A 14,782-nucleotide genomic window follows, 5' to 3' on the forward strand; every position below is an offset into this window, starting at 1 on the left:
CAGAAGATGAAGGCAATATTGGTCACAGTTCAAAGGGAATCCTAGAGGTACTGGACACCAGGGCACGGGGGCAGATGCTGTCTGTAGATGTGTTGCAGCTTCTGCTGAGCCTCCCAAGGGGCTTTCCTCAGGCTGCTGCTAATTTCACCTTTACCTTCCCTGAACTGTGCAGAGCAACCTCCTGCCTCTCCAAAACCCATTCCTCTCCAGGAACTGCCAGAGGCATCTCCAGCTGTCTCAGACCTGGCTGGAGAGGCAGAAGGTTCTCGTCATCTTTCTTTCCATCATCCTTTAATGTGGGGGTTAAAACAGAGATCTTGAAAGCTGTGCAACTGAAGTGAAGCAGTTGCTTATAGCAGTCTCTGGTGAGAGAAGGCAAATAGCAAAGTGAGCTTATGACAGCTGCAGAAGATAGGTGAAGTCTCACAGGTGGGCAGTGAGATACCATGGATTATGTCACAGGCTGTTCACAGTCCTCACTTTTTCCAGAAAGGGTGTAAATCAGTTGTGGCCAGAGACTCTACGTGTGCAGAGACTAGACTGACTAGAATTAGGGATTCCTCGGTGTTGTTCTTTGTCTTTTCTAGTAACAGCGTTGATGAAGAGTGGGTGGATAGATCTCTTCTCCTATGTAGCATCTATGTGAGCCATGCTTTGCTGTGGACAGGTATTCACATTGGTTGTGTTTCTAACTGGCTTCTTGCTGCAAAAATCAGCATTCCTGGTGTTCAGTCCTTAGGAGAGGTCCTCACAATTTCAGAGTCCCAGTTTGTATAAGTGAGGGGAAGTCTCCAGTCACAGAGCCTATCACCAGGGTGTAAGCACCTCATGGCAGTTACTCTGACTCCAGGGTTTGAAAGCCTTCACATTAAATGGGCAGAGATCCAGCACTACCACCACAGGGACCTACAACCCTCTTCCCTCAAATACTTTTTCACTGAACTCAAACCTGTCATCATCAAGGTGAAATAAGGTGCCATTAGCATGGGAGAGTAGTTATTTGGAGAATGTGGTGGCACTCTGTACCTGTAATTAGCTGACTGCAGGAATAAGTAGTAATCCTGCCATTAGGAAAGACTATCAACATATGCTCTTTTATCTGCCATGTGCTGAAAAGTTCCTATATTTTAAGAGTGTTTTCACCCCAGGATCCCCTAGACCAACTGCAGTTACACTGCAGGAGGACAAAAGGGGCTCCATTTCCATCTCTGAGGCTTGGGTCTACAGGATGAACTCTCCTTACAAACGTTGGGCTGTAAATCACAGGAGAGATTCAGAGCTGTTCTCTGACTGGTTCCTGGCTATCTCCCAAGCTGGTGATTTCTGTGAGGCATTCTCTCTTTCCTGTAAGGGCCATCATAGTGAAACACAAAATACCTTTGCCTATTTGTCCTTCCTCTTGCAGGATTCACTCAAACTGCAGGAGGAGACAAATAACATCATCTACAAACAAGCAGCTTTCTCATGAAACCACCAGCAAATCTGCTGTTTTTGTGGTGAAAGCAATGTTTATGGAATTTAGCCGTTAAAAGGGATTTTCTTGGTAGGAAATGAGTGCCCTGCTGTGACACCATTATTCTGACTTCCAGCAGCTCAGTAATGTTCATTAAAAAAACCCGTTTATGTAAGTTCGAGACACCGTATAAGAACTTCAGGAAGTGGGTTCCATTGCAGAGGTTTCTCAGGGCAGGGACCCAATGCTGACAGAGCTTCTGTTACCACACAAAGTCATTGGGATGCTTTCCAGACCATGGAGAAGAGATGCATGAAATGTTGCTTGGGAGCTGAGTCCTCTGAGGACGTGAGGGTTTCTGCTGCCAAGGGAACTTAGCTGCTTTCACTCGCCAGCTAGGATTTTTGGACATCAGTGGAACGGCTCTATCTTCTGTCTGTTGGATCAGCACCCTACATTTTCATCCTCCTGATAAGCAATGGAGGTTCTCTGGGAAAACCTAGAAAGCCTAAAATACTAAAAACAATTGAAATCTTTTCTTAGACCACCCTGAGCTGTAGGTCATGCAGCGGCTGAGCTGTTCCCTTTCCTTTATCTCTTGTTTCATACACTGGTGCAGGGGCTTACTTTAAACTGAAGGCCAGAGAGAACAACTGCTTGGCTGAACAAAATCTCTGTTCCTGAGTGTAAGCAAAGAGTGTTTACACCCCGCCAAATGGCAATAAATATTCCTGAATGTTCCCCTCAGAGGAGAGAAAGATATGTGCAGGGGTGTCAGAGTGTCTAACCCATCCTGATTTCTTATTTAAAACTCATTTTAAATATACTTTTTTTTAATAACAGCTGTCCCCTGGCCTATGGGGAGACACCTGGGTTAGGACAAATAGTCCTGCTCCTGGTAAAAAATAAAATACCGATACCAGTTCTTACTCCTTGCATGGGTCTTCAGCAGCTGACAACATGCTCAGTTGTATGTGTGCTATTGTGCAGCTGAACATAGACGTCTTTCTATAAGAAACAAGCACTGCTTGTCAGTTGTTGATTTGGCCACAATGGCTATGAAATGAATGTTACAAAATAAAGGCCCTTGAAGGATATTCCCCACTGACAGCTGTGGGAGGTGACCTATGGTGTAGAGGACAGGTCACATGGCAGAAGAATTTAACAAGACTGATTAAGCACTGGAAAAAGTAACCATGCAAAGAGACAGAGTTTCTCATGCTTGATGTCTTCAGCTCATGATCACAAGCTGCTTTGGAAGAGGTGCTTTATTTCAATGTGTCATTGGACTCTGGTCAAGGAGATTTAGGTGAAATCTTCTTTCTCATGATATGCCAGAAATAAAGTTGTATGAACTATATGTTTGGACTACAAGACATAGGAAATATAAAACTACATAAGCTTCAATTTACAGCAAAGCCTGCACAAACCATAAGTCCTTTGAGAGCTGAGCTCTAAGTGTAATTCTTAGGTTTTTTTCTAAAAAACAAACAAATATAAAAAACCCCATCCAGATCTGTATGATTGACTTTCTCCTGCCTTCACCTACCAAACTGTACAGCTAGCTGATTTGGGATAGGAAAACCTTTAATGAAGGAGAAAGAATTCATATGTGGCCATTAAACACTGAAAAGTAAATATTTTAAGTGCTTGAGGCAGTTACGATTACAGAGCTTATCTGTGCACAGAGGGCTCATGGAGTCGTGTTTCCAAAGCTGAAGCAGAAACACTTAGCCACTACATTGTGGTGGATCTGGAGCTCTTGGTGCATGCAGTCCATCGCACCAAGGACTGAGTCTGAGAGCGCTGAAATAATCTTTACAGTAAGGGTCCTCTGGCTGTTGTGGTGTACCTATGGGGGAGCAACGTGCTGCTTTCCAAATGTGTTTCTGGTGCCAGCACATCCCTAGTCACACAGGGACCTCTTGTACATCAGAGCCAGCAGTGATCTCAGGGTTGGCTGGTCCTGGGGAGCACTAGGACTGGTCAGATCTTGTGCAGAGCTCACATGGTCTCACATCCTACAGGGGTGGGGCTCAGGGTGGGCAATGGGGGAGGGAATCTTTGTTTTCAAATTAAGAAAAGAATTGGGGCTCTGCTCTCGTGGGTGGGATGGAGCATTAGCCTATGCAAGAGGCTTGGGTTTAGGTGGGTAAGGAATGAACTCTCTCCCCTTGAGCGCCACATACCCTAGATAGAGGGAGGTGCATACCTCAAGCCAGGAATGACTTGTCACAGTAGGACATGCTACAAAAGGTCATCAGACGAACTTACAGACAAAATGCCAATGGTCTTAAAAGCAGAGAGCGCACGTCACCAGGCGGACACTCTTCAAGTGTGTGTCCAGGGGCTGGTTTCTTGCCCCATCAGCACTGAGGGGTGTGAGCATCTCTGGCTGAGGGCGCTGAGCGCTCCTGAAGGCCAGTGTTGACCTGGCTCACAGATCCTTTTACCCCGCAACCCCAGGGAAGTGCTGTGATGGGCAAAATGGGAGCCGCTGCCTTTAAACAAAGCGTCTGTTTATTCTTGAAACAATTAGCGAGGGCAGATAGATCTTGAACTCGTTACCGAGCCCAAAACAGTTATGATAAAAACAAGTTCCAGATGGGCTCGAGAGGGGTTGTTTATGTCTTTACTAAATTAGAATGGGTTCCAAGCCTTCAAGTTCCTCTGGCATTTATGGACAGGAAACATGAATTACACACAATAATTTACTACAAACAAAAGAGATGAACTCTGCAACAGCCCATTTATCTTTGCTCATGTGCCTCCTTGAGGTTTGTGTGTTGTTTAACTCATGGGGAGAGCTAATGGCTTTTTTCTTTGTTTTCTAACTCTGCTATTTTGGTTTGCAGAAACTGAGACAGGAAGCTATTGGGTTTCTGTTGTAGGGTTAAGCTTACTTGCAACCCCAGACAGATACTTACATGTTCCTTAAAATCACCCCAGAAACAGAAGAAACAAAAACAGAGAGAACAGGAGGGCCCAGTAATGGTCTAACACTGTGTATCCACTGTGTATCCATTCCTTTTCAGGAAATAGATTTTTTTTTTTAAATCAAAGCTAAATGAATCCACAGTGGCAAGTGCACAATACCCTAGCCACTAGCTCTTCATTTTCGGGGGCATTTTCTTCTGAATTGGTTTGTGGATTGCAAAAGTTGTGAGTGCAACAGATTACTATAGCTAAGCATGTGGATGCGGAACTGGTAAATATTGCATAGAAAGGAGAGTTGCCCTGGTACCATCGTGTCTCAGTTCTTCCTGGGACAGTCTGAAGGAGAGATTACAGATGGGACACTTAGTCCCTTCGGCAGTTCCATGAGTCCCCAGACTGAGACCTTTTTCAAAGCCCATCCAACAGTGGACTTGAATGGCCAGAGTTGAGTCTGAATATCAGACATTTTTAATGGAAATTGAGAGCTGCTGATGTCTTGGGTTTTGAAACTGATGCTGTACAATGACATGAACTGAGCTGCTTCCAAAAGGAGGGGGAACCAACAGATGGCAGACAACAAGGGTAAATCATTGCTGCTGGGACCTGTGCTCACATCTGCTGTGGGTCCCTGGGCAGGGAGGGGATGACCGGACAGGGCAGGAGGAAATCAGCAAAGAAACTCCTGAGCTGTGGTTTCTGTTCTGGCAGTCCCTGATATCTTCTTGCAGCTGAGACAAAGGGTTTGAGTTTGCTATTTTGAGGCTTTTAATTGGATTTCATGATTTTATAAATGAAGCCCTATCTGTATCACTACAAAAATGCACAATGAGAACGCAGCTATGCAACTAGGTTTATGTGAAGTGGTGGAAGAACATAATTTCCAAAGCCCATAAAATATGACAAGGCTTGTAATAAAGACTAAAGCTGCCTCGAGGCACACTGTGTTGCATGAAGCCAGCTTGGCTGAGCTCCGAGGGGAGTGAGATCATAGGTAGAAAGCTGCCTGGGAACTGGAGAACTGGAGGTGTCACTGAGATTTCTCTGGCCTCTTCCAGTGCTGGATGGTGATTTACTCGATGCATTGCATCACTTTCCCCCTCCATGTATCCTAGAAATGAAGGCCTTAAGCAGAACCCTGGACAAGTACAGCTCTCTAATTTTGGCTGGCAAGCAAGGGAGAAGAAGAAAAATAATAAACTGATGATATGTCTTTACATTTCATGTAGTCTGATTTGGACATAGTCCTCCACAGGCAGGGAGTGGGATTGATCACTTTGGATTCTCACCTCTGTGGAACCAGTGAGACTGAGATCCAAGATGATGACTTCCTGCCCCCAGAGGGTCTCTAAACGTTCATCTCCTTGGTTCAAGCAAGGTAGGGGACAGGAGTCACAGTGCTCATATTCAGCTTCAGACTCTGCCATTGCCTGCAGGCAGTGAGAGCAGATAGGAAATTTCTGGTCTGCTATCCAAAGGAGCAGGATCTCTCTCATTTATGTGATCTCTCTTCTTTGAGTCGGTTGCAGTTCCCCTTTGGCTAGCAGCTAAGTCAAAAAAACTTCTTTCCCCATAAGCTTGGCTAGTCTCACCTGCCAGAGCTCTCACGTCTGTCCCACCTCCCACTAAAAGCTTGTAGCAACAAACCCAAGTTTTTTAACACTGCTGCAGTTCAAGGCCCAAGCTTCCCCCTCGGCTCCGTTCCCAGGATCCCTAACGCAGCCCTGACCTGGCGCGGCGTCTCTCCTTCTCCTCAGAGCTGTCGGGTCAGCCTGCTCTCGGCCCCGCAGCGCCCGGGGCGCTCTGGTCTCCTCTGTGCCCACCTGTCTGCAGTTGTTTCCTCTCTTTCCCCTGCTGCGTTGCTTTAACCTCGCCTTCCCCTCATTTTCCATCTGGGTTTTGTTCTTCATCAAACGGCAGTCAGGGTTGGAGGTGGTAGAAAGCAGAAAGACTCCCTCCCCCACCGATGATATCATTTCCCATTAACTGAAGGCTTAAAGAGAAATCTCAGGGCTCATTAAGAATCTGATGACAGTTTAACCTTCTCCTGCAGAAACCCAACACCAGACCATCCCTCTGTCTGAAACCGGGGTGGTTGTAACATTAGACCTGACTCCTGAGCACGGCAGACAGCTCTGGAAAGCACAATCAGCACAAGGGTAAAGGATGTCAGAAGGTTTATTTAGACCTTTATCAGATGGTCCTTTCAAAGAGTGTTTTGTAATATATTTGACAGGGTTATGTGGGGAGCTGAGCCGCCTCGCTCTCTCCTTGGAGCTCAGCGTGAATCCTGCTGTGGTTGCCCAGGGCCGGCGCCGCGGCCTGACCTGTGGCGTCTCTGGGCTCGTTTCCGTGAACTCGCAGCGCCTGGTCCGATGCCGCACAGCCTGGGGAGGCTCCTCCTCGTTCTAGACGAGAGGAAGCAGAGGTTTTAGTGTGAAGAACCGAGAACCCCAAACCCCAAACCAAGGCCCCTTCGGGTTTTGCTGAAGACAAGGTCGGTTTGATCACGGCACCAAGCCACTTCCGACGGGCCGGCCGCCTCGCACCAACGGCGGGCGCGCAGCCGCTCGGACGCTAACACGCATGCGCGCGCGCTCCTCCCGCCCTTTCCGTGGCCCAGCGCCCGGCACGCGCCCCGCTGCCTCCGGCCGGCGCTCTCGGCTCGCAGGGGGCGCCGCCGGCTGCCATTGGCTACGGGCTCGCCCCGCCCCCCAGGGGCCCTCCCCCCTCCCGGTCCCGTCACCTTCCGCAGCGGGTCCGTTCCGGGTTGGCGGAGGGTGGAGGCTGAGGGCATGAGGCACGCTCCGATTGGCCATCGCGCGCGGCCTGTCGCGCCGGCATTGGTCGGACGCGGCCCGCGGGGGCGTGGCGGCGGCGGCGGCGCGCGGGGGGGAGGGGGTGGTGTTAAAGGGCCGGCGGGGCGGCTGGGCGCTGTCGCGGCGCGCCATGGCCTACCAGGGCTTCGCGCAGGAGTACCTGGGCATGCCGGCCGTGACGCGGGCCTACACCACGGCCTGCGTGCTCACCACCGCCGCCGTGGTGAGGGCGGAGGGTCCCCCCTGAGGGGGGCAGATGTGGTGGTGAGGGGGTCCCTGAGGGGGGCAGGTGTGTGTATGGGGGGGTCCCTGAGGGGGGTAGGTGTGGTGGTGAGGGAGTCCCTGAGGGGGGTAGGTGTGTGGGGGCCCTGGGGGTCCCTGAGAGGGGCAGGTGTGTGTGGTGAGGGGGTCCCTGAGGGGGGCAGGTGTGTGTATGGGGGGGTCCCTGAGGGGGGTAGGTGTATGTGGTGAGGGGGTTCCTGAGGGGGGTAGGTGTGTGGGGGCCCTGGGGGTCCCTGAGAGGGGCAGGTGTGTGTGGTGAGGGGGTCCCTGAGGGGGGCAGGTGTGTGTATGGGGGGGTCCCTGAGGGGGGTAGGTGTGGTGGTGAGGGGGTCCCTGAGGGGGGTAGGTGTGTGGGGGCCCTGGGGGTCCCTGAGAGGGGCAGGTGTGTGTGGTGAGGGGGTCCCTGAGGGGGGCAGGTGTGTGTATGGGGGGGTCCCTGAGGGGGGTAGGTGTGTGTGTATGGGGGGGTCCCTGAGGGGGGTAGGTGTATGTGGTGAGGGGGTCCCTGAGGGGGGTAGGTGTGGTGGTGAGGGGGTCCCTGAGGGGGGTAGGTGTATGTGGTGAGGGGGTCCCTGAGGGGGGTAGGTGTATGTGGTGAGGGGGTCCCTGAGGGGGGTAGGTGTATGTGGTGGGGGGGTCCCTGAGGGGGGTAGGTGTATGTGGTGGGGGGGTCCCTGAGGGGGGTAGGTGTATGTGGTGGGGGGGTCCCTGAGGGGGGTAGGTGTATGTGGTGAGGGGGTCCCTGAGGGGGGCAGGTGTGTGGGGTGAGGGGGTCCCTGAGGGGGGCAGGTGTGTGGGGTGAGGGAGTCCCTGAGGGGGGCAGGTGTGTGGGGGCCCTGGGGGTCCCTGAGAGGGGCAGGTGTGTGTGATGAGGGGGTCCCTGAGGGGGGCAGGTGTGTGTATGGGGGGGTCCCTGAGGGGGGTAGGTGTGGTGGTGAGGGAGTCCCTGAGGGGGGTAGGTGTGGTGGTGAGGGGGTCCCTGAGGGGGGCAGGTGTGTGTATGGAGGGGGGTCCCTGGGGGGCAGGTGTGTGTATGGGGGGGTCCCTGAGGTGTGTGGGGGCCCTGGGGGTCCCTGAGGGGGGCAGGTGTGTGGGGGCCCTGGGGGTCCCTGAGAGGGGCAGGTGTGTGTGATGAGGGGGTCCCTGAGGGGGGCAGGTGTGTGTATGGGGGGGTCCCTGAGGGGGGTAGGTGTGGTGGTGAGGGAGTCCCTGAGGGGGGTAGGTGTGTGGGGGCCCTGGGGGTCCCTGAGGGGGGCAGGTGTGTGTGGTGAGGGGGTCCCTGAGGGGGGCAGGTGTGTGTATGGGGGGGTCCCTGAGGGGGGTAGGTGTGGTGGTGAGGGAGTCCCTGAGGGGGGCAGGTGTGTGGGGGCCCTGGGGGTCCCTGAGGGGGGCAGGTGTGTGTATGGGGGAGTCCCTGAGGGGAGCAGGTGTGTGGGGGCCCTGGGGGTCCCTGAGGGGGGTAGGTGTATGTGGTGAGGGGGTCCCTGAGGGGAGTAGGTGTATGTGGTGAGGGGGTCCCTGAGGGGGGTAGGTGTGGTGGTGAGGGGGTCCCTGAGGGGGGCAGGTGTGTGTATGGAGGGGGGTCCCTGAGGGGGGCAGGTGTGTGGGGTCCCTGGGCCCCCCTGAGGGGGGCAGGAGTGGTGGTGAGGGGGTCCCTGAGGGGGCGGGTGTGTGCATGTGTGGAGGGGGTGGCAGGGAGCCCTGGGGCCAGCAGGCATCCTGCAGTGGGTGACAGTTGCCCTGTCTTTCTCTTGCAGCAGCTGGAGTTCATCACCCCCTTCCAGCTGTACTTCAACCCTGACCTCATCTTCAGGAAGTTCCAGGTGAGGCCTTGCCTGGGTCAGGGCTGTCACCCTTCTGCCTCTCTTCTGTGAGGAGTGGGGTGAGCCTGTGGTGCTGCCTGACCTCCAGGGGCTGCCTCTTTCTGCCTACTCCAACCTCCTCTCTTTGGTGGGAGTTAGAGTGTTGATATGGTGTCCCCCTCTTACAGAAGCCTGGATGGGGATGGTGTCTTCCAGGCTTTCCCTGCCATAGGTCACCACCTTTCTTCTTGTTTCACTCACAACCTGTCTCTTCCCCCTTTGCACTACTGGGTGAGGTGCTTGGCCGGCTGGATGGGGAAGGCTTTGCTGCAGAGAGTGGTGAATGGTTATGTACTGAATTGTGGCTCTCTGCCCCTTTCAGAAAGGCAGGGGGAAACTTGTCCCCCACCTAGAAGGGCAAGATAGTGGTGTGGGGAGTCCCACATCAGGGAAGTACCATGTGAAGGTGATGCAGCTATCTGGTATCTTGGGGTAACTGTGAGTGAAGGGGTGCATGACTGCGTGTCCCTAGTGAATAATGATGGGCTGCTGTACACGTAATGGGAAGACACCTGGCTGTCCACCTCCTTCTCTCTCTCCTCTCTCTTCTCTTTCAGATATGGAGGCTGATCACCAACTTCCTCTTTTTTGGGCCCCTGGGATTCAGTTTCTTTTTCAACATGATATTTCTGTATCCTTTGGTCTCAGTAAAGCTCTCTGCTCCTTTTTTTTTTTTTTTTTTTAACTCAGATGTGACTCCCTCCTGCCCATCTTCCTTCCCCTAGTTGGCTTTTCTTGATAGCAGTCTGGGGCTGTGGCTTCTTTCCTTGGGTCTTTTGGTCTGAACTGAAGCCAGTCTCCAGGTAATTCTGGCTGTGCCTGTAGTCACCCCCTATGCTTCTGCCTCTGCTGGCTGCAGGGCAGCCCCTGCCAAAAAGGTGAAGAAGGTGGCAGTGCTACTGAGGCATTGCTCTCCAGCATGCGACGGTTCCTGGGGCTGAACTCTGGCCAGCTACAGTGGGCTGGCCAGAGCACAACAGATGACTCTTTCTCTGGGGTCTGTGGTATGAGGTGAAATCTGCACTGTTCTTGCTCTGGGGCTTGGACACCTGGCTGGCAGCTTTCTGTGATGAAACTGCTTGCAGCTGGCTTATTTCCCATTAAGCTGTGCTGGGGATGCAGGATGGCCAGCTGTTAGTTTCCTATACTGCAACCCCTTCCTTCTCTCCTGCTCTCAGGTACAGGTACTGCCGCATGCTAGAAGAAGGCTCCTTCCGTGGGAGGACAGCTGACTTTGTCTTCATGTTTCTCTTTGGAGGATTTCTCATGACAGTATCCTTTTGAGTTGGTTGAGGCCCTTTGGTCTCTTCTCTGAGATGCTGTGAGTAGCATGGGGTTTGTCTCTTGTCTTTTTGTACTTGGGCTGTATTGTCTCCAGCAAGCACCTGTCCACTGAACAGAGCAGCAGGCTGCCAAACCTTGGTGGCACGGGCTACGGAGAGCCTTGCTGTTCCCCTGGACCTGCCAGGCTCATGCCCTGTGTGCCTGGGAGGGCTGTGCTGAGCTACGTGGAACTCAGTTGTGGATAGGTGATATCTAGCTGTATGGCAGAGCTTGTGCTGCTTGTCTTGCCCACACTTGTCCCCAAAGGCATGGCCTGTTCCCTAGCCAGGATGTCTGGGAGAGCAGGAGAAAAATACAGGAAAAGCTGCCTGTGTTTCTGTGAGTGACTGTGGAATCACTGATGTAGCTGGCAAGGAGAAGGGCTGCCTCCTCCTAGAAGAGGAGGTGGCAGCATATTGCAGAAGCTCAGCCTGAAAGGATCCTCTCTTTAAGCTCTATGAGAAATCATCCAGCTGAGGCAGTGCAAATGCCGTGCCTGTGCCTGAGCTTGGTAGGTGGAGCCTGTTGAAACACTGCTGAGAATGGCATGAGGCTGGTTTTGAAAATTGAACTGCAATTGAAGTGAAAAATGCAGAGACTTAAGTGTCAAGGGGAGGAGTGCTCCCACATCCTCTGCCTTCAGTATGCTGGGCAACATGAGCCCTGGAGTCTGCACTTGCAAACTATCAGTGGCTGGTGGTACTGTCATACTTCCTCTCTCTAGCAAGTTCTTTTACTGTAGCACAAACTGGTCTGGATAGGGAGGGGAAAAAAAAAAATCTCCTTTTGAAGCATAAAACTTTCTGAATGTCTTGCTGTCATATGCAGAGGGCTGTCAGAGCAAGCTGCCTCTTTTTAGAGACCTTGGAGCACTGCTCACCCCAGGGTGCTCAGCCTGAGAATGTGTGATTTCTCATGAGTGTTGGCCATCCTGAGTGTTTAGCTAGTCAATGTCCAGGTGTCTGCAACAGCCACATGCTTGACCTTAGGTGGATTTGGAGTCTGACTGCAACAAGAGTAGGGGAGCTATCTGCCTCTAGCTGCCTCCTTGTGTCCCAGGGGAGGGCTCTAAATGGCAAGAGCATCTCCTTGCTGGAGTTCCTCTGCAGGATGGTGGTGCTCTGTGGGTCAAGTGTGCTCAAATGTGGCACATATCTAAACCTGCTCACAGGTGCTGTAACAATTTGCTTGCTTGTCCCTGAAGGACTGCAGCTCTTGATGATGCAGAAGTTCCTGTCTGCTGAGCAGGTATTGGCTCAGTGGACAGTATGAGAGGGTTGCAGGAAGGTCAGTTGATCTGTGGAGATGGTAAGGAATGACTGTGGGGACAGATCTGTATTTTGCCCTTGACTTGCTGCAGCACTAGTTGGACTGACCCCATTGAGAAAACGGTAGCTCAAGTTAGCCACCTCCATGGAATGATTTGAGATCTCTGGCTTCACCACTCGGCCACTTGAGGGGGACTGATCGCAGCCACTCTTCCCCAGTGTTTGGGTCAGGCACCCTCTCATGGTGGAGGAGAGAATAATTATCTGTACCCTAGGCTAACTGGGGGTTGGACACTAGTGCTGATCAGCAGTGTATGTGGTTGGGAGGGTGGCTCTGACTACTGGATGGCTTCTGCAGGAGCCTGCTGGTGGCTCAGCCAAATGGGACAAAGTACCTGTGCAGGAGGGCTGGGTGCCCCAAGGCTACTGGAGAAGTTTCTTGTGCGAGGATGATGGGAGGTGCAGCTGGACAGAGTGCCTGCAGCAAGCAGTACTGCAGCTCTCCCTATATGACAGGGTGCCACTAACTTGGGAGACATTGTATGTGGATGACTAGCATCTCTCTAGGGCAAGCCCTGCTCAATGATACAAGAGCAGCTAACAGGACCCCTTTTGTGCGGTCACTTTGCAGAGGTGAAGATAAGAGGTTTCTGGTGGCTGCAGAAGGCAGCTTATAAGTGAGCAATCTGTATGTGATGCTCAGGGGTGCCTTGTTCTGGGATAGCAGGGAGGGAAATGGGGCCTACGTGGGAGGATCGAGTGTATCTCAGCCAGCGCAGGAAAGGCTCAGTCGCATGGGCAACATTTTGCACTGAGGTCGTCAGCTGCCTGTCATTCTGGGTTTCATAGTCATGATGCATCCTGCACCGCCTGGAGCTTGTGAGGTGGTGCATGGAGTAGTTCCTTTCCTTGACTCGGTAGCTCCTAGCTATTTGGCCTCTTTGCCAGCCTGTTTTTCCTGGGCCAAGCTTTCACCATCATGCTGGTGTATGTGTGGAGTCGCAGGAACCCTTACATCCGCATGAACTTCTTTGGGCTCCTTAACTTCCAGGCCCCCTTCTTGCCCTGGGTCCTGATGGGATTTTCCCTGCTTCTGGGCAATTCCATCATCATCGACTTACTGGGTAAGTCAAAGCCATCGACTTACTGGGAACAGATGGTATGCAGCCTCAGCTCTCTCAGCTTTGATAGACTCTACTGGGGCACTGTCACAGTGGCTGGGTTTTCCTTTTATTTAAGATAGTGGCTGAGTCTCTGCTGTGTGGCCAGCCTTCTGGTCAAGCTTCTGCTTGTGACCTGCATCTTGCTGCATTTTTTGCCTGCTTCTTGGAGCTTCCTCGTGCTTTAAGCTCCAAGCTACTCTGCTTCAGCAGGCAAAGGAGGCTCAGCTAAGTCTGACCTTGGTGATGTCTCTTTCCCAGGGATTGCAGTGGGTCACATCTATTATTTCCTGGAAGATGTCTTCCCCAACCAGCCAGGAGGAAAGAAGTTACTGTTAACTCCAGGCTTCCTGTAAGTAAAGATGATGTTCTCTGGGGTCTGCTGTGTTGCCTCCTAACCCAGATCACTCTCACAACAAACTATGGTGGCTGGACCAGTAAACTATGCTGGACCTCGCGTGGGCTGCTACTTGTGTCGCTGCTCCCTCCTCTGTTAAGCCATAGGACCTAGCTGCATGCTGGTAGCAGCTCATGCCTCTAGCGTAGAAAATGCTGGCATTTGGTATACTACATACATATGTACGTAGGTCCCATAAAGTAGTTGCTGGTACCTTAAGCTTTGCTACCTGAACTGGAGAGTTATTAAGAAAACACTAGATGAAGATAGATGGTTTTTTTGTGTATATGTTTTTTTTTTTTTCTAATGCACTTCTATAGCTTAAAGTGGAACATGTTCTGCCTCATGCTGAGGATCAAAGCTATCCTAGACATTAAAGAAGCAGGTACAGTCAAGGTTAAAGGTCAAGTTGAGCAAAAGAACAGTTTGTGCTTGCACAATAGACCAGCAGCTTTGTGTACAGCCAAGCGCTACCCTTCCTGTGAAGGCCTAAGATGCTCCTGGGAGGGCTGGGGAGGTTTTCATTGTCCTCGGCTCACCTTAACCTGCCTGCTTGGTGGAATGGGCATGTCCCTTGCTAGGAAGATGGTATTTGACACACCTGAAGAGGATCCCAATTACAACCCTCTCCCTGAGGATCAGCTAGAAAACCAACCTGGAGACCAAGACCAGAACCAGCAGCAGCGTCCACAATAATGTGAAGAACTTCTCCATGCGACCAGATTCTTCTCTTCCTGCTGGACTTATGTGGTGCCCCAGAGATCCTACTGGAATAACACCAGTTGCCATTCTAATGTGTACTGTTTCGCTGTTTGTATGGGTAACCCATCTTCCTTTTGTTCCAAGTGGTTCCACAGAGCTTTGCACGTGAAAACTGATGAATGTTTATAGAAGTATTCTAGGGACAGGGGGTGGAAGTTACGTGATGCTCCTCAGTCACCCAACAGGGAGTAAGTATCCAATGGGGCCTTAAACCAGTTACTCCTTCTCTTGCTATTACTGACTTGCAGTGTACCATGTCACTTCTGCTCTTTGTACAAAGACCAGTGCTCCCTTTGCAGTGTTGTGAGACATCACTGTGGGCTTTCAATCAAATAATACTCCCTGGCATGGTACACAGTCAGATCTCCCAAACAAAAAACTACTGTAGCAGAATGCAGTTCAGCCCCTCCCTTTTCTCTGAGGGCCCCCCCCCCCACCTTTCCCCTTTTTTGTTTCCAAAGAGTCTTTATATTAAAATCTCTATTTTTCAGTTGTGTGTCCTTTTATGCCAAAGGCAGAGGC

General features: G+C 51.8%; 1 protein-coding gene across 2 annotated transcripts; it reads left to right on the forward strand.

The window, feature by feature from the left end:
- Positions 1–7,263: 7,263 nt before the first annotated feature.
- LOC104152232 (derlin-2) lies at positions 7,264–14,750 on the forward strand. 2 transcript variants are annotated; one of them, XM_068911732.1, is made up of 7 exons: positions 7,264–7,429; positions 9,246–9,311; positions 9,908–9,981; positions 10,529–10,622; positions 12,870–13,065; positions 13,363–13,453; positions 14,080–14,750. In XM_068911732.1, exons 1-7 carry the CDS (start codon positions 7,337–7,339, stop codon positions 14,192–14,194), a joined length of 729 nt encoding a protein of 242 aa, XP_068767833.1. In that variant the 5' UTR covers positions 7,264–7,336; the 3' UTR covers positions 14,195–14,750. The 2 variants fall into 2 exon arrangements, with proteins under 2 accessions (XP_068767833.1, XP_068767834.1); XM_068911733.1 differs by having other exon boundaries at positions 12,993–13,065.
- The last annotated feature ends 32 nt before the right edge of the window (positions 14,751–14,782 follow it).

The sequence above is a fragment of the Struthio camelus genome, chromosome 17, assembly GCF_040807025.1.
Source record: "Struthio camelus isolate bStrCam1 chromosome 17, bStrCam1.hap1, whole genome shotgun sequence".
Classification (NCBI taxonomy): Eukaryota; Metazoa; Chordata; class Aves; order Struthioniformes; family Struthionidae; genus Struthio; species Struthio camelus.

Coding starts and splice junctions, on each gene's coding strand:
- LOC104152232 (XM_068911732.1), top strand. CDS start 7,337: ATGGCCTACCAGGGCTTCGCGCAGGAGTACCTGGGCATGCCGGCCGTG. Junction 7,430..9,245: donor TGCTCACCACCGCCGCCGTG/GTGAGGGCGGAG, acceptor TTTCTCTTGCAG/CAGCTGGAGTTCATCACCCC. Junction 13,454..14,079: donor CTGTTAACTCCAGGCTTCCT/GTAAGTAAAGAT, acceptor GTCCCTTGCTAG/GAAGATGGTATTTGACACAC.